Genomic DNA, 24,383 nt, shown 5'->3' on the forward strand with positions numbered 1-24,383 from the left:
TGTGGACAAAGGTTAAGCTATCAGATGAAAAAAAAAAGAATCCATGTCCAGTAAAGTGTGTCTTGCTTTGTGTCATTTATTGCATCTCCGCAAACCAGGCAGTGAGCTTAATTCGAAATCCAACTAAAAGATCAGTCTGACCTGGACACTGAATAACCGTTTTACACTATTACATGCCCATAAAGCGAGTGGGCTATCAGGGGTGAACTACTCAAAATAAAATGTGACCTAACCCATTTACCAGAAGGGCCTCTGAGGTATAAAACGTCTCCTTTTGAGGGTATGGTAAAGTTTGGGACCCCCCGGTTTACACCTCGCAGCAGGCAGCTCTGCAGAGTTTCAGTCACGGGGTGAGGGAGGGGGGTGAATCTGCAGGACTCTGCTCACCACGCCTCGGTACGGTAAGTTCGTCAGCCATATTGACTGTCTGTACCTCTTCTCCGGTCGGGGGAGCCAGTCGGAGGAGTCTCCACCACGGAAGCCTGTATCAGTGTACACGCTCGGTACGCGCCGTGTCCGGTAAACAGCGCAGAGGACGGGAAGGTGAAACGATCTATTTTTACTCTCTGTGGATATATAAAGTACCGCTGCCAGCTGGAGGGGGTGACAGTTGGACACATCCTCGGCGCAGCCAGGCGTTAGAGGTGAGTTTGATCGCCTTCATCTCTGCCTGCCTTCCTTTAAGCCGTTCAAAGTGAAGGGGATTTATTTTCCTCTCCGGGCTGGAGAGCGGTATAGGCTAACGCTGGTTTTTTTTTACGCAGGCCCTTTAACGGAGCCGTAGCGCTTATAACTTGTGCCGGAGAACAGGCAGGTTTGACAGGCAGGTTAAAGGCGGCGTGGTCGGGCGGGTGGCTCAATTTTGCTTCACCTCCGCTTCTTACCGGCTTCGTGCACGTTTCTGGACGGGAGGACGGGTGAGTGGAGTGGTGTCACTTTGCGACGATAGTACCGAGGGTCGTTTAAAATGTTACGCAGCAGAGCGAGGCTTTACATTAGTAGTCAGGGTAATTAGACGCTTGTCCCTTTTCTTCAACCCAACATGACCTGAAGGCGGTTCAGAGACCACCGCTCCTGATAGGAGTCTGCTCCCAGATTCTCACAAACTGTTTACATCTCCACAGACGTTTCGGTGTTTATCTGTGCCGTAGGGTTAATGGCTAAATATGTCACCTAGACGAGCATGGACCTGCACAGGTCTGGTGTGGGAAAACTCAGCGGTTTAATAACGAACTGTTGGTGTTTTTTCCACGTTCTTTAGCTCCGCTGCTCTTTTGAAAAGCTCAGAGCGGAAACAATGCATCTTGCGCCGCAACTTTTGTAGCGGCTGCCGCTGCTGCTGCTGACGATGCGCCTTTCCTTTCTGCAACAATGTGGAAAACAGCAGCGGCTCTAACGCAACTAGCACGTTGTTACACCGAAGCTCGTTCTGCCTTTGCTGTAAATATTTATAGACTCGCTTCTCGTGGTCAGGACACTCTCAAGCATTTGTGGTCGATTCAAATTCCGCTATTCATTAACGCCCCCGCCTCTGGAGCGTTCACTAAGGCCACTCCAACTTCGATCCGAACAACACAGCAAACCGTTATCATGATGTGATTTTTTAGACTATGGTGTACGTCAGGGTTATAGATACTGGTTCTTTGTATTTGTATTGTAATTGTATACAAGCCCCCCCTCCCCACGTAACTAAGACAATTAAAGTGACTTCCAGTGAGTTCACCCTCCGTCCTGGAAACCACGCCGGATCACTCCGCGTCTAACACGGACGAGTTCGGCTTTTGCACGCAAACTGCGGGTCCTGAGCACAGTCACATTAGCGCACCCTCACATGATGCTTAGCGCTCCATCTGGCACTAACAGATGCTCCGTCGGCGGCGGGGAAATTAGGAGTCTGTGATTGGCCTCGTTACAGCAGGGGGAGTGAGTTTATTGGCTGTGATGCGTGTCGCTCAAGTCCCCTCCCCCTGTCGCTCTCATCTAGGCCCCGCCTCCTCCGGGGACCAAATTACAACTCATTTGAGAAAGAGGCTTCGCATCATGACATGAGATACCTTTGACGGCCGGTTTTAGATTTCTCTCAGCTCACTTTTTTTGGTAACCTGTTGAATAATCTCATAGCTCACGATCAGAGAAGAGGGAGAGAATGTTGTCTTGTCCTGACCGGATGTGCTGGGTTGATATTTGTGTTAATTTCTGCAGCAAATGAGAATGTCAGTCTTCTGTTGTTTTTGTGTTACACGACCTTGGTGCAGGTTTAGATTCAGTTAAAGTCATTCCTGTTCATCTATATTCTGTCAGGACTGTAACTTTGTGGGAAACAGGAAGACGCTTACTTTTAGAAGAAGGCTCTAGCCAGACCAGACACCTTTATCGAAGCAACATCCACAGCAGCGAAGGTGCCAAAGAGCACGGGGGACAAACTGGCCATTGTTTACCTAATGCAGAAACACATTTAAGCCAGTTTTAACAAATAATCAGACACGCTAAATGGGGAAAGCAAACTGGCCTCAGATTCAGCATGTGAAGCTGCCTGGATCTAGACAAATTCTTCACATACCAGCTGCCACTGTGAGACTGTAACTGGTCTTCAGTGTCATCGTGTTGGTTGTGATGGCAGTTTGGCTCATTGAGCTCGTTAGAGCAATTTTGTCACCTACCTTTGTGTCTCTCTGAGTTTCTGTCGTTTGCTATTTCCAGGTTACGTTTGCACTTTCAGTGTTAAGTGGAAATTTTTGAAAATGGTTCTCATTTTTGTTCCATCAGCTGTGGTTTCATGTCCAGTCCAGATAGACCTATAATAAGAGCAAGCATGAAACAAAAGTGAATATACCACAAATATCAGTTATAATCATCCACTGAATTGTAAAGGTGCATGCATGCATTAGTAATAAGTACAGTAGGTCAAAGTTGAACCAGGAGGTTGCTTTACACTGCAGTGGACATTAAAATGTACAGTGTGAGTAAACATAAAGTAATTTCTTTGTTAAAGCCTCATTCAGGGACATTTATGCTCCCAACCAATCCTAAAAGCAAAAAATCCAAATATTTACTGTTTCCAGCTTCTCAGATATTAAGATTTTATGCTTTTCTCTGTTATAGATGACAGTAATCTGTCTCTCTGGACATTGGTTTGGTATTTATCTGACATTTTGCATGTATATACAAAATTAATTTATTAGAGAAAAATTGAGAAAATAAGCTGAAAGTCAGTCGATAATAAAAAATAATCAATAGCCATGGTTCTAAAATACACAGTGCAGGTGTTTTGCTGGGTTAGTATCGGTTAGTGACAGAGAGCAAATGCTTCAGTTTCGCAAACCACATCACAGCCAGGTTCGCTGACAGACGCTATCTGGTTTCTCTTTCCGTCTCTCACTTTTAGCAACTCCCTGTCATGTCTACTCCTGTTTGATCGCTTTCACTTTCTTTCTCGGTGTCCGCATCTCTGTCATTCACTGTTTCTGTGAAACGTAATATTACGCCAAAAGGCTCATTTAATTTCTGTTCATTCTGGGGAGTCAGATTTTCTTTCTGATCCTCATGTTTAGATCCTTCATTCATCTCTATATGCAGAGAAGTCTGCTGGTCTCACCACATACACAACCCAATCAGTCCTTTCAAGTCAACCTGGATAAATGTCAGGTTCATGGCTTATTTCCTCTTTCATTTATAATTTACTGTAGAACAATGATGATTCATGACAGTCTGAGTTTAGACAATGACCTTATGGGCTAACACTCATTTGTCACAGGGGCTTAGAGGTTTGTTCGCTCTGTACGTAACCTTATTTCCCCTGGATACGACTTTGTCCGTCAGCTTTGGTGAACTTGTATCCATATGTTTGTTTTTAGCTGCTTAACTTGAACTGCTGCAGATGACTGTCAAGATCCAGACTGATGCTCCATATGTTCCTTTGGTATCCTGCTCACTCTCCAGTTCTCGTCTTCCTTTTCCTCTTCTTCTTGTAACTGCTGTATCCATGTCTGCAACACGTTTGGGGGTGAGACTGAAAACGAGTCATTACATGCAGGACATGCAAGTTTCAAGTCTCTCAGTTGACTTTGATAGCATCATACTGAGAGCAACTGAAGCCAATGAGCTCCTGAACGGTGGGAAAAACTCATTTAAAAGTTAAATGGCTGAATGTGAGTTATGATAACTCTGGATTCACTGACTGGTGCAAAACCACTGGAATGGTCCATCACCAGTGTGTTTATGTTTGTGGTTTCATGAGTCACACCCTGGACAGGCCATTTGTGCACTTGCCTCCTTATACTCGCTAACAAACCACTGGCCTCTTCTGTTGTACAAGTAAAGCCTTGTTGTCAAGGAAAGCAGTTGGTACAGTTTCCTGCTGTTGTAACAGCTGTTGGAATGTGTGTGTGTGTGTGTGTGTGTGTGTGTGTGTGTGTGTGTTGTCTGTGGTACTTACAGCAAGAGATGTTTGGAGCCTCTGCAAGACAGACATAACAGTAATAGTGAAATATTTCTGAATCAGAACAAGTTCCAGATTGATGAGAAATGAGGAGACATGCTTTTGAATTTGGCCTTTCACTGATTAAAGCTTAATACCACCTGACAGTTCTCCCTAATAGTGGTGCTACCTCATCCAACGGCAGTAAAAACAAACATAAATAGGCAGTATTTAATGTTTTCATGGCAAGGTCGAGAACATTTTATATTTGCTTTATATTATCATTTCATCAGAGTCCCAAAACGCCTTTTATTGTTTTGACCAATACTGTTTCTGACAGCCTGAACCTGCTGAAAATGAGAGTGGTTTGTGATTTTAACTTGTATTTGTTGACTTTCTTGCTCAGGTAGTACACCTTAAATAATTCATGAGAAGAATCAGAATAGGAATCTGTCAAATCTGAGCTACAACCAATGTTACTGAGTTAGTGAAGGGGAGAGGAATGTACAGCAGGAATCTGTCGAGCAGAGGCTCAGGACGGACCTTCTATTAAAAATGTGTGTAAATTACAACAGTGTGCTGAGACTGATTTGGACAAAAGAGAGTGAGAGAGATGAAAGAGTGTAGTGTTCACTGAGAGCAGAGTTTGTTTCTGTGCGAGTGGTGGCCTGGAAGCTGTATCCGTGCAGGAGCGAACCTCTGGTTTCACTGAGTGAGGACACACGCACCCTGAAGGCTTATACATTCACATTTACGAGGTAGTGGGCTGCTAAACAGAGCAGACCTGTGTTCTTTTAGAAAGCTCCAGATGCTTTCAGCTACAGCACACACAAATCACCTTTAGGTGCACACGTGTGTGTGTGTGTTTGTGGGCCTGTGGCAGTCACGTGTTCCTGTAAAGCCTGGAGAATTAAAATCTATTACATGTTGTAGATAATAATCACTTTCACCTTGTCGAACAAAGCTGATGTTATTGGTTGTGGCCACTGTTAGACCTGAAGAACCAACACAGAAAAAAAGAGAGACTGCAAGAAAGAATGAGAGGAGGAGTGAAGCAGGAAGAGGGCAAGAAGAGGCGTTTTGTCCAGAATAAATTTTCAGTATGGGTAAATTAAACCCTACAAAGTTTCTTCTGACTTTAAGCAAGAGCCACCATCTCTAGCTTTATACCCTCCAGCTTTCAAAGCAAAGAAGTGACACAGTTTTTAAGACTGTCATTATTTTATCAATGTCTTCACCTATCTCCTGGCTGCAGGTAAATGGGTCAAGGCAAGCTGTGAATTCTTATGTGTCTCTCTCTTTCCCTCCCTTTCACTTTTCTTCCATCAGCGCTCTGCTCTACTCCTCACTCTCTCGCCGTCTCTCACCATTGTTAAGGTGAAATGCAAAGAAAAGGCACAAGAAAAGGAGATATAGAGGTAGAAGAAATAGCACAGGAAGACCCAGCTGATAAGTTCACCACAGGCTGCAGATTGTGCAGTTTTATTTAGTCTACGTGTTTTAGATTTTATGCATTTAACCGAAGGACTTGCCTCCGATAAAGGTCCAGTGTCTTGACTTGTACTTGTGACTGATATTAAATTGCGCACCAACAACGCAATGAGTGTGTGGTGTATTAATACTGTAGATATAACAATTCTGGGTTAGTTAAGCTGCCTTTGTGCCATTAGAGCGAGGCAGCTCTGATTGCTGGTGCTGACTTTGAACAAAGACACATTCCAGGCCTCATATACCTTCAGGATCTGACCCCAAAAGGACATTGATGGTGTGATGGAGGGTCTCTCTGAGCTGTGCATTGATTTTGGCCCACAGTAATGTGGCACATCAAAGGGAATTTTCTGAAGACTAATGTGAAAGAGAGAATTAGGACTGAATTAGGGCACTTCTTTTTTTTCAAAGTATATTCTTAATTCTCTCTGATGTGATTATAAAATTTGCAGTTTGCCTCAAGAGTATTCAGTTCATTTCAAATAAGTAGAAATCCCTTTTCTCTGCCTGGAGTATTGGATTGTAATAGAAATGGAAACATATAGAAGAGTTAAAGAAGCACTAAGAAATCTGTGATCTGTATCGACTTGTATAAAATGCACAATTCTGTATAGGAAAATTAACAATAGTGTGTAATTAACACAGTTGATGTCACATTTTTACAAGAGATACGCGTTCATTAACCAACCAGAAGAGAAGCCCAATGTATAAAAATGCTAATAACAATAAAACTAACAGTATAATTCATTTGTTTTTTGTAGCCTGAGTAGCAGAAATGTCTGTAGCACTGATCATTATTTAGTGAGTTTATATGTAGTCTGTTAATTTGATGATAGTGTAAAACCAGATTTATGTGCCTCTGTATTTAAGTGTTTACCCTGTTGATTGTTGGAGCTGTAACATCACACGGACATGTCTTTTGAATAAATGGTAATTGGTTTCCTTGTACAAGAGGTCACCTTGTAGAAAGCGTGCTAGTCAAGTGAAAACTGAGCACTGAGACAAACCACTTTGAAAACATATTAAAAAAGTTGAAAAAAAAAAGTCTGTTTTTCCCTTTTAGATCTAACCCTTATTTTCCATTTCCTTGTTTTTACATAAGGATTTTTTTTACATACCACCACAAGATGTAAAACCCAGAGATATAAAAACAGCTTTGTTCCTGCTGCTGTCACAGAGTTGAACACACTGTAGTGATACATTGCACATACTTATTTATGTATTTATTTCATATTTAGTTATTAGATGGGCTTTAAATTTATTGTTATTGAGTTTTTAACTTTATTTTCAATTTCCTTTTTTAATTTCCTTTTATTATTTTTATTGGGTTTTTAACCTTTTTCCTTCTTTCTCAGCTTCTTTTAACCTTTGTTTTAGTCAGTTATTCTTTGATGTCCTAATTATTCAGCTGTGTTAGTGTTGTTGTTGTTTGTGTTACATTTCTTTGTGTTTTGTGTTCTTTGTCCGGTCCAAACCACATAAGGTTTGCTTAAACATCCTCGAAATAAAAATATGTTGAAGATTTGATGAAATTTTCACAAATGTTTTGAGTCAGACGCACTGACTGACAAAGCTTTTACTGTCATATTGTATAGTGCAAACCTTTCCAAAATATAACACCAACCAATTTAGATTCAAAACCCTCCAGTTAAACCTTCATTTTGTTTCTACCCTCAGACTGAGCTTGTGATTGAGCCTGGTTTAGTTCTCTGTGCTGACACTTGAGAAAGGTCTATTTCTGGCCTCACACATCACAAAGATCTGGCACCTATGGGACACCTACCTGCTGCACTCTGTTTTACATTCTAGTCATTTAGCTGTAGATAAACCCACACCTTCCAGACATCATCGCAGCAAACAGCTAAGTGTAAAAAAGTCAAGGGCCACCTTAAATGGCTTCTCAAAAAAGAAAGAAAGAAATTAGAGCAGAGGAAGCTACATTTCTTTCTTCATATCTGTTTCTGTTTCTCTCTCTACAATTTCTGTCTCTATTTTTGGAGTTCTCGCTTTTTTCCCCCCTCTCAGCTAACTTGCCCAATTCTCTCTGTAACTGCCTGTTCCTTCCTCTGTCTCTTCCCTTCTACTCTCTATGTTTTTCATCTGTCTTTCCCAAACTGCCACTCAGCATGTTGTGTTTTATGCTGGTAAAGGTCCAGGAACACTTTTGCCATTCTAACTTCATCTCAGCAGTTTCACTTTTGGGTAGAGAGCAGTTTCTACTAGACTCAGTTTAGTGCAGCTAAACTTAATTTGTTCTTCGCACTGAAGCTGGAAGTAATAGAGCTTTGCATCGGTATGACTTGACTAGTACTTAAATGGTGAAGGGATTAACCCTTATAATCAAACTGAATTTCCACTTTGTTTTCACTTTATCATTCAGTCTGATGTTGTGTTCGTCTTAGCAGTTGTGTATTTGGCAGGTCGTATATTTTTCCCTTGTGAAATGATCATCATTTTCTGTCAACATAAAAAGTGGTGGCTGCTAAGATCAGTTAATATTTGTAATGTGTATTGAAAAAAATACGTCAATTTAAGAGTTGTTGACTTTCATCTGCACACATTGTACGACTGCGTCAATCTCATTCGCTCTTCTTTCCATTTTTGTGGCCATTTGTTTTTCTCGTTCTGGCACAGGAAAACGACACCCCCATTCTTAATCTCGCCTACAAAGCTCTGATTGGCTCGGTTGTTTTTCCAAGAGGGGAACTAGTCATCAATGAGCTCACCAGACCTGTGCATTTGAAACACTGGGAAAATCTGAGATGTAGATAGTAATCCAGAGATTGCTGATTAATGGTTTGAGTAGTAATTCATCAATACAATGTTTTGTATCATTGCAAAATGAATATCTTTTGATTTGGGATTAGACAGAACATTAAATGTGAAGACTTGAGCTTTGGCCTCTGTGACCTTTTGATGGATTTTTTTTTTTTTTTTTTACAATTCTATGATATTTTATAGATTAAATGATTAATCATAGATAAAGAAAAGCACCCTGCATGATAGCCTGAAGGCTGCACTGCCTCTGATATTTGTGTTATTTGTTTGTTGTTGATGACATTGGTACATTTATTTTTTTGTCGTTGCTGTATCTCAGGTGCTGGAGCCCCGGAGAGAGGCAGGAAGACGGAGGACGACTTCTTTCTGTTTTCTCAGAAACAGGGGACGGGCGGAGAGAGGAGAAAGATGCCCAAACCGGTTAGTACTTAACATGCTGGAGATTAACGGTTGATTTACAGCACCACCTGTGTACATCTCATGTAGAGAGTTGCTGCTTTTCTTTAATCCCTTACCTGCTGCCTTCCTCAGTATCAGATGCCAGAATTTGAGGGAATCGTTTCTTGTATTGTATGTTGCTTGTGCTGTTTTGGGAGTCCTGGGAGTTTAGATGTGCATTTTGCGAGCACAAAGAAAGAAATAACGTTGTGATCATAACTGACTTGATGCAGTAAATTCTCTGCCTGGAGTATTGGTAGATCATGACATCTACATGGCTGACTGTTTTTGGAAAATGGGACTCTCACGTTTACCGCAGTTAGTGTCTAGATCTGTTTGGGGCCTGTGTGCTCATCATCAGTCTCTTTGCACTGGGTAGGAGCCTGCTACCATTCCTGTTGTCAGTGCCAATAAAGTCTGCTCAAAAACTTCCACGGGAAGTCTTAGGTTTTCCAACCACAACATACAAACTGAAGCAAACGTCATATCAGAACAACGTGAATTTGGGTTTTGCTTTTAAACATGAACTCAAATGTATTAACAGTTAGAAGTGAGTAGTGTGTTGAGTGGTTAAAGAAAAGGAGCACCCACTCACACACGTCAAACAAACTAAAACTGCGTCAGCCATCATGTTGAGCTCAGGGTTGTTCAGCTGCAGTAGTTAATTTGGTTCTTTGCAACATTCAAGACAGAAATCCTGCCCATAAAAATGGAGGCTAACTTGAAGTGGAGCTTTTACAATCACTCTTTATTGATTGCAGCTAAGATCATCAGTCTAGTTAAGACAGGTACAATAACTGCTAAGCTCCGCTCAAACAATGGCCTCTGTTTTGCCCTCATTGAATAGTACTCAGGAGGTTAAAGTTTTTGGCTTAAAAAAAGAGGTTGACTGTAAGTTCAGGATGGGTTTCAGGCCCTGATAAGAAATAGGTGAGAAAGGCATAGAAAAAAGCCATTGTTTTTTTTTATTCCTAACGTGCAGCGTAAAACAGTTGTTTTGGTGCCATTCTTAGCTGCTATATCTGTTTCTGGGATTTCTGTTGTGGTTTTTTTTTCAGCCAGCCCAGAGTCTGTCACCAGCTTTCCCAGTCAAAAGTAATCTGTTACAGGAGAGCACAGAGTTTTGGGAAAACATGCACACACTCAGTCACACAGAAACACAACAGTCGGTCACTTTGTGGAACTGTCCTGTCTATTGAAAAGAGCAAACACAAAGAGGGCTTTCTCTGCTCTATTTTTGGCCTGAAAGACACTGGGAGCTTTCATGTTGCTCTGACACAAACACATAGAGACTGAGTTCACACTGCAGCTTAAATAACAGGATTATACTCTGATGCTTGTGGAGCTGATTGTACCTTTGTTATATTACCTTTATTCTATTTTAACCTTGGAAGCAGGAGCGTAAACTGCAGGAATCTTCTCACAGAGCTTTGAACATGGTGTAAACAAATTAAAGACAACAACAAGGCTGAAAAATGGTCATGTACAGAATTAGTACAAAAGTACTACAACCAGTTTTAAGTAACTTAAACGCTTTATATTTCCAATCCATCCTAAACTATTTAGCAGTCTGGGATAGATTGAGATTGACCATTCATACCAATTTCTAAAACTTGCATGAACTAAAAATAGATTGATAGAGGTCAGTGAAAACTACAGCCAGGATAGGAGACTTGTCGTCCCAGGGTGTTTACAACCCTGCCGTCTGTACATGCTGGCTCCTTACACCGTTATCTACAGCCAGCAAACAATTGTACTGAGGCTCTGGACCATCAATCTCAGTAATGGGGAATTAGGCCAGGTTCAATTCCTGGAAAGAGACTAGGGAAATGTGATGGAAAAAAAGTAGAGAGAGGATGGGAAGGGAAGCGAGAGACAGAAGGTGAGAGAAATGAAGAATAATGGATGGAGAGGAGCAGTGAAAGAGAGAGAGGGTTTGCTTTTAAACAGGCTTTTAAAGGTTATGTTCAGTTCCTTTCCAACGTCTGTCATAGGTCAAAGTTATGAAATATTCTTTAACCATAAAGGAAAATACAATCACCAGAAGTTTAAACAGGAGTGTTGTTTTAAGTGGTTTAAGTCTTAAAACAACATTAAAAAAAACACCTGTGTTATGCAGCAAAATGAGAACATAATTTAGCTGTACTGACTCCGAGAAATACCATGGCAAAGAAGAGTCAGGAGCAAAAGAGAGAGTTGGAGCAAAGGAGTAAAGCTCAGATTATTGAAACACACCGTAGGGCAGAAAAAAAGCACACAAAGGGATAAAAGAGGATTTGGGAGAGGACTGAGTGACAGGCACTTTGTTCATATCAAGCCTGGAAAAACGACACCCAAGCCGCCCTTGAGGGGAACTCCCACTCCGGTTACATTAAGCTATACTTTGACATCAAGCCTAGCAGTTGGACAGTAAACCCATCAGCCCTTTCACTGCTTCATATGTGCATTCCCTGCCTGTTATTTACGGTGAAAATGGTGAAATGTCACATTGGATTAAAAAGCTAAAGCCCAGTGGCCCCTGCAGGCATGCATGATAACCATTGAACACATAAGCGAGGTTGACTCCACTTGCTTGTAGGTAATGAAGAACAAAAACAACAAAATGTAGAAATGAAAAACACATCAACACGTTTGCAGGTGGGGTAAGCACACCACCCACAAGACCTATAAAGAGTCTCTATTTTACTGCACCACATAGAAACACCTTGTTGTCTCCCTCAAAGGTAAAACTGACTATAACCTTGTTAGCCTCAGGCAGGCCATTAAAAAGCAAATTTGGTCTTGACCATAACCCTCCCCTAGGCTGTGTTTTAATGGTGTTTTTGTGTGTACGTACACCCGTAACACAACATGGGGTTACCCCTGGCATTCCCTTCTTTTATGTTGTCCAAAATGGGGGGGGTTGTACAAAAGGGTCTCTGTATCAGTGTCCAGCCAGAAAGGGAGTGTTGGACAAACAGGAGGTGATTTAATCAGATTAAGAAGAGGAAATGCCATGAAACAATTTATCTTCACCTCACATTTCACTGTGCTGTATGTGTATTGTTAATAACGTGTTGGACACACAGGGCTATCCAAAATTCTATAAACCAGCTTTGATGGGAGACTTATTTACATTTGGCTGCTTGAATTTGATTTGGATGGCCATGGGTAGCCAGTGGAGGCCAGAGGGGCATTGCAGTAGTAGAGGCGAGAACCATGTGGACATGTCTGAGAGACAAGCTGAGATATGTGCAGAGACCGTGGGGTCATGTGGCGGGAATGACAGGTATAGATGAGTATTGTCTGTGTAGTAGTGATAAGAGACGCCATGTGAGCAAATAATTGGACTCAAGGAGGTGGTGTATGGTGCATCACTGGGCCGTGGGGCACCCCAGTGGAAAGGCGATGGGATATAGATATTTATCCTTGCCATTGACAAAATACCCACTGAGGTAGGATTCAAGCCAATAATGTGCTTTGCCCGAGATGCCTATATCTGAGAGTATGGATAGCAGGATGTGGTGGTTCACCATGTCATAGGCTGCTGACAAGTCCAGCAAGATAAGAACTGAGGATTGAGCTGCAGCTTTGGCTGCCCTTAGGGCTTCAGTCCCAGACAACAGAGCCATTTCAGTGGAGTGGCCACGCTTAGAGCCCAGCTGGATCAATTTGGATCAAGGAAGTCATTCCGTGATAGGTCTGACCTTTTAAATTGCTCAAAATGCAACTTTTATAAGACATCCAGGCGATTCAGTATCTGTTATCATATGCAGCGACCCTAGGTTTGCCATTGAGGCTGGTGTCTATCAAATATATAGTCCTTGAGTTGCAGTTCTTTAAGTAGTCATTTTTGGAGAATTATGACAAATGAGAGCTTGTTTTCTGTCATTTAATCACATTTCATTTTGACTTTTTCCAGTCCCCAGCCATAAAAAAACTACATCTGCTGCCCACCAGAATCCCACACAAGAGCTGTGTCTCTTTTAAAAGATGGATTGTTTTCCCATATTTATTGGTCAGTGTATGTATTTCCCCAGCGGCACCGTGAGAGTGTGCGTTCATGAGTATAGATCTGTGTGTGAATAAGCATGCATCAGGCCTGTCAATCCAGGGTGTGAGATGTGGTGGGACATCGTACATTATTGATTTATCGCTGCGTATTGCACATGTTGCCCCTCTTGGTGATGGTGTCCCTGGGGGCCAGGGGCTGGTGGAAGGGGGGGGCAGCAACTCTGCGGTGGAGGCTTTAAATATTTCAGAGGGCCATTTTCATTTATATAATGGGAATTATCCAAGTCACTAAATCTAATTAGAGGGAGGGTGTGAAGTTCACCCCCCCCCCACCTCAACTAAATTCAAGTCAGTGCTTTATTGGAATGTATTAAAAATAGCTGTACTGCCAAAGCATGAGGATAAAACATTAACATGAACTACTAAAGCTGCACTCAGTATGGTTTATAGCACAGTGATTTACAGAAATACACCATACAGCCAAAAGTATGTGGCTGTTTGGTTTGGATGGCTTTTCATGATTCAGACTACTTCCAGTTCTGGGAAACCTTCATGCTACAGTATGTAATGACAGTGTAGACAAACGTAAACCTGAACATGATAATGTCCCATGTCCCAACAAGAAATGCTGTTGTGGAGGAACGTGACTGGTTTGCACAGACCTCCTGTCTCAGACCCACTCAACCTCTTTAGGGCGAACTGGAACACCAGCTGTGAGCCGGACCTTCACCGAACATCAGTGTTGGACCTCACTAATGCTCTTGTGGCTGAACGGACACAAATCCCTGGAGCCAGGTTCCAAAATCTTGTGTAAAACTTTCCCAGAATAGCGGAGGCTGATAGCAGCAGATTAATGCCCATGGTGTAGGGAGGAGAGGTTCAGCTATCACATAGGGATATATGGATGTTCAGATGGATGTTCCACGTACCTTTGGTCATTTCAGGTTTTCCTGCAGCATATTGTAGTATTGCTATCCCACCCCACCCCACCACACAATGTCCGAAATCTGCTTATCCGTCTTCATTCTTGCTTGGAGATGTATTTTTGCCTCCACGGCTGAAGGCAAAGCTCTGTCTGGTATGTTAACTCTTGTTATTATAAATCCATATCAGCCCACAGATCACTGTGTAATTCTTTTTGTTTATGCTTTGAAAAGCATTTGTTTTGTTGACACAGCACTGGTGGATGGATTCTCTGTCACAAGTCCTTGATATCTTCATTTTGAAAATACAAACAGCATTTTTGAACAAGCTCACAGCATCACAAATAAATAGTCAGATTACTCTGTGTTCCAGGACCTAACGACATTAGAATAGAAAAGAGAAGTGGAAGAGTGGTTATGGAGTGGAAAAGAAGAGTGGTAAGAAAAAAAAAGAGTTTTTGAAGCGGTAGAGAATGAAAGAGTAGTGGAGAACACTAAAAAGAGCAGAGGTGAAGAAAGAGTAGTGTCAGAGAGGAAATGTTAAGTAGATGAGTGGGAAGAGTGGATGAGGATGGAAAACAGTGAAGTGAGGGTGAAGAAGGCAACATGGCCGTGGTTGCCTTTAAAGCCTCTGTTAACCAGCTTAGCTACCAACAGCTTTTAATTATGGCTGTCTGATTCTCTCGCTCTCTCACACACACACACACACACACACACACACACACAAACACTGTCAACAGGTGGGCTGTGTGCGTGGGCAGCCTCTGCCTGTACACACTACCCTACTATTTAGCTGTCACTGCTTGTTATGAATAACATGGAGGCACTGGAGGATGCTGGTAAACACAGCCAGCAAAACTGAGACAGACTTGTGCGCTCTGTTGTCCCCAGAGCCTCATAAGCAAAGATTTGGCTGAAGTCGCTTCACAAAATTCACAACTTACACTGTTCAGCTTTGCCCGTGACGTTGCAATTGTAACAGCTAAAATCCCAATGCTTTTCTCTTCTGGTAATTAAAATAATATTCTGCAACACAAATATGTTTGTTCTTACAGAAGCTGCCCTGTAGATTAAACCCGTGTGGTTCATGAAAGCTTTTCCATGTATGGCCTCTAAAATCATGTGTTGCCCACAGAGTAATTCGCATTTCATTAAATTTGGAAAACTCAGTAAGAACCAGCTAATTAGCATAAGCTAGTACAATCAAACTACATATAACAGTCCTGAATGGGCATCAGAAGGAAAGTTCAGTTGCTCAGTATTTCATAAAATATCAAGTGAACAAAGCTGAAAATAGAAACTCATGGGATGTAGTTAAATCTTCTAATTGACCTCTGAGGTGGAAAGCAGTAGCACTGCAGTATGTGAGTGAGAGAGGCGTCTTCTTCCATACTGATTTTTTCATGGTTTGCATTGCCTTTCCTGGAAGTCACCCATGGATTTATTAGGAAAACTGGAAACCGCTTTCCAAGATGGCACTGCATTCATTCGTATGAAAGCTGCTCACTTGGCGCATAAGCTAAAACATTTTCCAGCCTTCTGCAGGCTTTCACTTTTTTGGAGTATGCTCACCAGAGTCCTAATCAAACTGAGTTGGTTGAGAGCAAGAATGTTAGGCCTCCTCTGTCTAGGCCGACCCACTTTTGGCTTCCTGCACACATGAATGTTCTGTATCTGTATTCCCTGTTTTATAGCTGTTCCTTTCTTAATGATTGTGTATGACAAAGGGTCTTTTTGGTCCAGTGTGTCATGTGACCCTGCAAAAGTATTACACAGCGAGACTACTGCAGAAATAGCCACCATGAAAGAACATAAAAAAGAGCCTCTCTTAGATCTCCTCTAAGATATTATTATTATATGGAATAATAACTGCATCTGTCGTTTTTAATTTGGGCACTGAGTCGATGCCCTCTCAGATACAACTAGGTTAAAGAGATTAAAAGTTAAATTGAGGTTCATCCACCACACTCACACTGAGGGACCTGAATGGAGTTGAGTAAATATTGCACTTGGTGGTTACTGAATGAGTCAGTGGTGTTGATGGTTTGCATGACAATGAGTAGCTCCCACTGGCTCTCACTCCATCTTTGTAGTAGGTGCTAATAGCTTTTTAGCATTAGTGTAACATGCTGTGTGGTGGTAGTAGTCATTGTTGTTGTGGGAATGGATTTGTTGAAAGCTTTGTGAGTCAACAACATGGTTTCTGCTATGTCATCCAAATACTTGCCAGAGCACGGGTTATACCTCCGCTGCCGATTCAGATGATTTGCCTGAGTTTACTTTAAAACAAACTTAAAGTGCTTATGATCCTGTACTGTAAGCGTGAGTTGAAATGGAAAGATCTCTATAAGGACAAGAAAACTTTTTGTCCTCGAAAATGTCCGACTCGAACTTGACCGGTGATGTCACTTAGTAGATTTTTATGATAAATATATTTGAATTTACAGCCTGCAAATGCTTTTCACAGCTTTCACAGGGAAAACTGTTTTTGGTGCAGGCCATTTCCCCCTTTAATTATAAACAGAGTTTTCTCCAGACCTGCCAGACCAGGAGAAGTGGTCTAAAGTTTCTCTCTTGACTTAGTAATATTGCAGTTATACAAATGGAATTACTGGTAAAAGTAGTACTAGAAGCATAAGCAGAGGCAGTAGTGATTATTAGTAATATAACATTTTTTTTTTTTTTAAATATGTCTCTGACACGTGACCAAAAATGTCTCTGGCAGCAGTCAGTTAACGGTGGAAGAAGGGATTGTGGTCAGCAGACAGGCTGAGACCACCTGCTTTATCTGCTAACGTTTTGTCGCTATCAGCTCAAAGACATGTTGCTCTCTTTCTTTGTCTGTTTGTTGCAGCAGTCACACACACATGGTTTTATCAGTTTTAGGAGCCATGAGTGTGATTGTGAACACATTTCTCTGTAACTCCTCAGCCTTCACTTTAAATGGCATATCTTTGGGTTTTGGACAGTTGTTCAGACAAAACAAGTAATTCAAAGACGTCACAATAGGCTCTGGTGAATCTAGCTGGCCACTTTTCTTCCACCCTCTCAATGCGTTATGGACTAAAAGGTTAATTTAAGATTCATGTTATTGTTCAGCTCCTGTTTTACTGTTGTCTCTCCGTCGCAGAGCTTATATCTCACCTCAAGAGGGGTCAATCCTCTCACCCTGTCAAGTGTTTAAATCCCTCTTTAGGACGCCCACGAGGCTTTTTAGAAAATTACATTAAGATCAGCCTCAAGGGCGTTACTATGGAAACCTTATCAGCCAGAACACAGACACATTACTTGCACTGATGTGTAAACAGAATAATGCCACATTGTGTGGGTGTGCATGTTGTACACACATGTAAAACCACCAAATGGCTGCGCTCCCATACATACACTCAGACAGTTTGGCTCACTGAAGCGCACACACATCACACACACATCACACACCACCACCATATGGTTGCGTTCCCATACAGCCACTGTATAGACCTTGTGTTTCTTCTTCATCTGGAGCCGAACAAATGCAACATGCACTTAAAACACACACTCACAACCAAATCCTTATGCCAAAGAAATCTATGTCCCTCTCATGCGTGTGCGTGCATGTGTGTGTATGTGGTCTTTGTTTATATTTTTCAGGTCAGTTGAGCTGTCTGTGTGTGTGTGTGTGTGTGTGTGTCTGTCTGTCTGTCTGTCTGTGTCTGTGTGTTCTGACTGCTGGTTTCTTATGATTGATGCACTGTTCACCTCAGGCATTATCTGTCCATCTGTCTTTGTCTCTTTGTCTCTCGCTCTCTTTTGCTCTCTTTGTCTCTGAAATACCCATGCGCGCACACAGACACGCAACCCCTACTGATGCAGCAGTTTTATCCTTAAGGCAGGTTACAGGTTTTTACTGTACCATTGTTCCCTGTTTCTCATCTCCTCTCTCTCTCTCTCTCTCTCTCTCTCTCTCTCTCTCTCTCTCTCTCTCTCTCTCTCTCCTGGTCTCTGGCTCTCCGTCAGGGTTGCTTGAGGACAGTGTCAGTTGGTTTCACTGCAGCTGGGTTTGCTTACTGCAGCACAGAATACCACAGCACAGTCTAATGTATTACACCACCAATGGGAAGTGATAGGGATATACACACACACACACACACACACAAACAAATGTGCGATTGCATATTTATGTGCGGAGTGTGTATGTGAGTTCAGGATTACTGTGAGACGCTGGTTTGGTTACCACTACTCTGCCGCTTGAGTGAAACCTGAAGGTCTTTCATGCTGCGACAAAACAGACGCACGCACACACACACGCACACACACACACACACACACAGTTCGTTATTGTGGTTGAAGTTTCACTTCAGAATTACACAGGTGTTGATGTGGCAGCTGTGCTGAATAAAATTTCCAAACGTTCATTTTCGACTCTGAAAATCACACCTAACTGCATAATTCCCATAATCCCTTTCTATATCAGCTTTCTTCTTAACTGTTACTTCTTATTGCAGCTGAGCAGCACTGCACCTCACTGCCACCTTCCCCAGTGGCAATGAAACATTTATTTATTTTTCATCATGAATAATTTGTGATTTTGTGCCTATGTTTGAGTTTAATTTTTTTTGCACAAATTAAAACCAATGCACATAAAATATTGTGCTATAAGAGCAAAGCAAATAGTTTATATGTGGATTATGTAAGAAACAAAATCAAGCAAGTTAATCAATATTATAGAGTTAAAACTACATCAATATATAGATGTAGTTTTAACATAAGGAGAGAAAGAGGCCAATCATGTACAGGAGCCTGAAATCTTATTGGAAAAAAGACTTTGTAGAAGAGGCTGAAAAAGAATCTGTAAATTACTTTGGACATAAGACATGAAAATTCACAATATTCATAGACTTGTAGCACTCATTGCTTTGTCCTTTCGTTCCGTGATCATATTTATTTTATTAATGCTCATCTGTTTTGTTCATTGATTTGGCAAAATGATTTTTTTGAAAGTGTTCCACTCCTCCATGCTGAAGTGCAGATGATCTGTGGACACTGAAGAACCAGCAGAAAACTTTGAAGCGATTGTCTCCATAGTTTCTGTCTCACTGAGGACCCATTTCTGCATGGCTGTCTTTCTCATTTATCAGACACAATACACAGTTTATTTTTATATTTAAAAACACGCACAGTAACTTAATTATAGCTCGTGTGGTAAAGGTTAGGCTGCTGGTACGGCTCACTGGAGTCTTCCTAATGATTTTCCTTCATTAAAGTGAAGTGAAAGCAGCTTCCTGGCAGAAAGATGAGGAGCGTAAACATCCTGCGCCTTATATAGACACTGGCTCTAACACAGAGGGTGCTGTGTATGTGTGTTCACTATGTGTGAAGAATATTTATAGAAATTTGACAGGAGAACACACACACACACACACACACACACAGAGCTGGCACAGGCTGTCCCACCAGCAGACAGCAGAGGGTCACAGTAGTTCACAAGCTTTACTTCTTTTTGTTTTGGACTTTTCCATCACACTTTATTCATTTGTTTCACTCTCTCACACCTTTTTTTGTGGTTTGTTTCACACTTTGTTTTGCCCTTTCATTCTTTAAGTACTTTCATGTTTTTGTACCTTCGGTATTCCATTTCATTTGCACATTTTGCCGTCCCTTCTTTTACTTTGACCTCATGCTTTCTTTGTGACACACAACCACTCTTGGAATTTCTGTGATAGTAAAAAATTCTGTTTTCCAGTCAGAGGAAGGCAAGAAATTTATTGAATCCTTTGGAAAAGCTGGAAAATCAGGTTATGTTCCAAAACGGATGAAGTAACAGGAGGGTAGCAGAATTTTACAGTGAAAATCCAGGAAGAAAGAACATTTTGCTTCAAAGATGGGAACCACAGTGGGGACTATGATCAGAACCAGACTTTCAGCAGTGTGGCTTTTAAACCTATTTTTTCTTATTTGTTGATCCATTCATTCAGTTGAGTTTTCCTTTTTTTCTGCAGATCAATGTGCGCGTCACCACCATGGACGCTGAGCTGGAGTTTGCCATCCAGCCCAACACGACAGGCAAACAGCTCTTTGACCAGGTAAGAGACACATACATACATACATACATGTTTGTTGTTTTTTTTTCCATTTCAATATCATTTCTATCCCAAGGTCCACTGTGAGGACCAACACTTCTGTAGCAGCTTAAAGGTTTCAGAAATTATTTTGCTAAACGGGAGTAGAAAGTAAAAATTCTACTTCAAATGTGATTTTGCGAAGTGAACGCTGCGACCTGCTGGAAGAATCACATTGTTTGTTCTGCATTACTAATCAAAAGCAATACAGAAAGTGAGTATGTGTGTGTGCCAGTGGGTGCTTGGCTGGGTTTGGGTTGGTACCGGTTCTGTGCAGATATGACACACAAAGGACTCTTTGTCTCTTTGTCTGACTGGGAGCTTTTAGGAGACAGTGTGTGTGTGCATGTGCGTGTGCGTGTGCGTGTGCGTGTGCGTGTGCGTGTGTGTGTATGTGCGTGTGCGTGTGCGTGTGCGTGTGCGTGTGTGTGTGTGTGCGTGTGTGTGTGTGTGCGTGTGCGGCTTTCAGCAGGCTTGTTGAGATTGTGGTGACGTAGAGGAAGACAGAATGAAAGAGATAATATTTTTTTCTGGTTTGTTGTTGCTCTTCATCTCACGTTCTGCTTTATGCTGAGATTCAATCACAGAATGCATCTGTCTCATCAGAATAAATTATGATGTGTTGCCATGTAAAAGAAGAAAGCAGTCTACACTGTGTGTCTACACTGTGTGAGACCCTGTATATCACACGTCCAGTCAAATTCAGGTGTTCACACAGTAGTTTTGTGTGTTTTAATTTATCAGTGTGATAATTTTATTTATCAGTTGAAACGTTTGTGCCTCCATGATGCCGATGACCTTCATCAAACATCAGCGTCTGACTGGTGATCCTTAGACTGAGCAGTGTTGAACAATGATGAAGAAAGAAAGTCTCTAATGAAAAAAAAACATCTTTAGTAACCTACCAAACCTCTTTAGCATGTAGCCGTGTGCGTGTTTATGTGACTATGGTACTGGAATGAGGCCCAGGTCGGATCGTCTTATGCTGAGTCAGCTGCTGCTTTCCCATCAGATCATCACACACACCTACACACACACACGCTGACACATGCTGACACACTCACACACTCTCATACACACTTACACACATACACACAAACAGAAAGAGAGACACCTGTTGTTTGCGTTCTGTTTTTGGTGGAAAGACACTTTTATTTTCTCTTTCTCACTCTCTCTCTCTTTCTCTCTCTCTCTCTCTCTCTCTCTCTCACTCACACACACACACACACAAACAAACTAGTCTAGCCCACTATTCTACGCTTGGCCATTTGCTGACCTCTTCCTGGCTCTAAGTCTGGCTTTTCTCTCTCAGCTCCAGCTTTCTCTACCAATTTCATTTTCAATCTAGAGGTGTTGTATTTGCTGTGAACTTCACTGCAAAGAAAAGTGAAAGTTCTGTGGAGTGATGGAAAGACAAACAAAAAGAATATGCATAATATGGAAATAAGAAAGAAAACAGGCAAATTTAGGCAACACAGATTTACACAAACTTCAGCATGAACAGTTTTGATAAAGAAAAAGAACTGACAATGAAACGGTTCCTAAAATTTTGACAGTCTGTTTCTGTGGATTGTCCAGAGCAACCAGGACATTGTTTCTGGACAGAAATGTTGCTGTGTTAAATGTGAAATATAAAATATAAGTTTCCAACATTGTGAGGACCACAAAGGAAATTCCAAACCTCACCAAGGTACCACTCCATGTACAGTGAGAAACTATGTGGTGTTGTAATTTGGTAAAATTTCTTTTAAACTTGTTCTGTGCTCTCACCCTCCATACCAGAGAGCTTGTTTCTGCAGTGGACTGAATATAATTAGAATTTTAATTACGATTCCTCTCTCCCTCTGTTACTCTCATTCCTATCTCCTTTCTATATATGAAACACACACACGCATACAAACACACAGGGCTGACTCACCAGATCCGAATGTTTCAGCTTGCTGTGGCCATGTGTCGTCATAGCAACCCGCTGTCAAATGTCCAGTGATGTGTGCGCACACACGCCGTCCTGCTGCCGTACTGTATAACTGTGAAAACGTAGTACAGGTGAATCTGCCTGTGGATGATTGTTTACAGTCATGCATTTCATATGGGAATTTGTGTGTTTATGTGTTTGTTATTTGTTTAACAGATTGCAAAAAAAACAACAGAGACATCCATATCTTGGTTTTCAAGTGCTGTCATCTGTTTTAGGAATACAACCAGTGACTGTTTTCATTTTAGGTAGAGTGGTTAGAACATGGAAGAATGTGCAATACTCAGGGTCTGGGGTTGTTCTGAAAAAACTGTGCTGTGAAATAATGATTTGATTAACTTGAGTTAGACTAAATGACTGATTAACAGATCATAAATATAATCAGTAGTTGCAGTTTTAATCCTCACCAGGCTAGACTTGAGGAGAGCAACGAGGAGGTGCAAAACCCTCAGACGACCGAAGGAGAATAGAGAGGAGGCCGAAGGGGAGAAGTGAGTGAGCAAACAGGTGTAGAAGTAATGATAGACGTCAGTGGCGGATGACACTGTGAAGTTTCATGTGTCCATCATGAGCTAAAAATAGACGCAGAAAAAAAAGACACTGTTTCAGAACAAGCGTGAAAGCATGAAAGTTCAGCACATGATTGGGTTCTAAAGGAATACATCAAGTTTTGGAGGAGTTTGTAGATCATGAGTTAATGAGGACTGGATGGAACATGAGTGACACACAAAGGATGGTGATATAGCTGATATATAGTTGAGTTCGTCAAATTCAGGAAAAGGAACGTTGTATTTCTAGGCTGCATTGATTGAACGGATGCTTTAGAACGTGTAAAAATAGAAGTGGGACGTGACTGATGCTGATCTTCCGTCAGTGTAACTATCAAAAACTGATCAGCGGCAGCCGGCGATATTACTCTAACATGCACATGCTCTGTGCTGCTGTGCGATGACAACAGTCACGACTCCCTGTGGCTGTTTAACTGCAGCGTGTGGAGGTTACACACAGGAAATCACATGCTCGGCGGTGAATGGCGAGGTCTGTGATAACGCGGCGGTAAAGAGGCAGCCTTCAGTCAGGGGCCCGAAAACTGTCTTAATTTTAAATGGTGCAGATGCACATGAATGAAGAGAGGGCTCCATTGATAAATCAGCTGCTGAGCTAAATATAAACACCCATAAGCTCACTCAAACACACACACACACACACACACACACACACACACACACTGATAAAAGGCCTTAGTGACATGGGAAAGCTTTTTAATCAAACTAACCCAAACCCGCCTCTGAACGTGAACACTTTGAAGGACCACAATCACACACACTTTTAAAGTTGCCTGCAGGAACAAGTGCTTTCATCTAATATGAAAGTAAGGAGTCCTATTCAGTGATGCCACCAGCTGGATTTTTCCATCCATTTTATGTTGCTTGTCTTTCCTTTTCTCTCTCCCACTTATCATTCCAATGTTCCCAAACCGTTTATTCACATTCTGAGGCTTCACTTCTAAATCTGCATGCTGAGCTCTCAGCATCCGCATAGCTGTCTCTGCATACCGCATTCCCAGCCCCACTGGAGGCCCTCTGTGTGTGTGTGTGTGTGTGTGTGTGTGTGTGTGTGTGTGTGTGTGTGTGTGTGTGTGTGTGTGTGTGTGTGTGTGTGTGTGTGTGTGTGTGTGTGAGACACATTTATGTCTTTCTGTTTGTGTGTGTGAGAGAGAGTTAATTATAAGGTAGTGAGTGCCTTCGTATTGACTGTGTAAAACACATTAGAGTCTGAGTAAGCGTCCCCTCAGGGACTGCCTCTCTCTCTCTCCCCCTCCCTCTGAAAATCTGTAAATGGGACAATAGTTTGTAAATGACAAAGCCTGTGAGAATGTTTGAGAGAGTCGGGAGGGAAGACAAAGTTAAAAGTGAAGGGAAGAGACTCGAGGAAGAGAGGAAAATACACAGCACAAAAAAAAAAACACACCATAAAACAATTACCTTGCATTTCATTATTGGAGAACAGTTTTCCAGGGGATGGGGAGCAGATCAGCTGCAACATATGATGATATTTTTATCATCAGTGCCTCCAACGTTTTGGCAACAGTTTGGTAAGGGCCTTTTCCTGCTTCAACACCACAGTGTCCCCGTGCTAAAAGCCAAGTCAATAAAACAAAAGATTTCCCAGTTTTATTAGTAATCAAAAACCCTTTCCATAGGAGCCTTGAGCAAAGCTTGACTATATAGATTTATCGTTTATATAAAGATTGACAGTCTTGTATCAGTACC

General features: G+C 41.7%; 1 protein-coding gene across 1 annotated transcript in view; it reads left to right on the plus strand.

Annotated features, from left to right (window-relative positions):
* The first annotated feature begins 421 nt into the window (after window positions 1-421).
* The window catches only part of LOC121194349 (radixin), a 32,748-nt gene continuing 8,786 nt past the window's right edge, over window positions 422-24,383 (plus strand). The window contains exons 1-3 of the mRNA XM_041057192.1: window positions 422-644; window positions 9,003-9,103; window positions 20,016-20,099. Coding sequence (XP_040913126.1) covers window positions 9,092-9,103; window positions 20,016-20,099 — 96 coding nt within the window. The 5' untranslated portion in view covers window positions 422-644; window positions 9,003-9,091. The remainder of the gene's footprint in view (window positions 645-9,002; window positions 9,104-20,015; window positions 20,100-24,383) is intronic.

This window comes from Toxotes jaculatrix, chromosome 15, assembly GCF_017976425.1.
Source record: "Toxotes jaculatrix isolate fToxJac2 chromosome 15, fToxJac2.pri, whole genome shotgun sequence".
Taxonomy (NCBI): Eukaryota; Metazoa; Chordata; class Actinopteri; family Toxotidae; genus Toxotes; species Toxotes jaculatrix.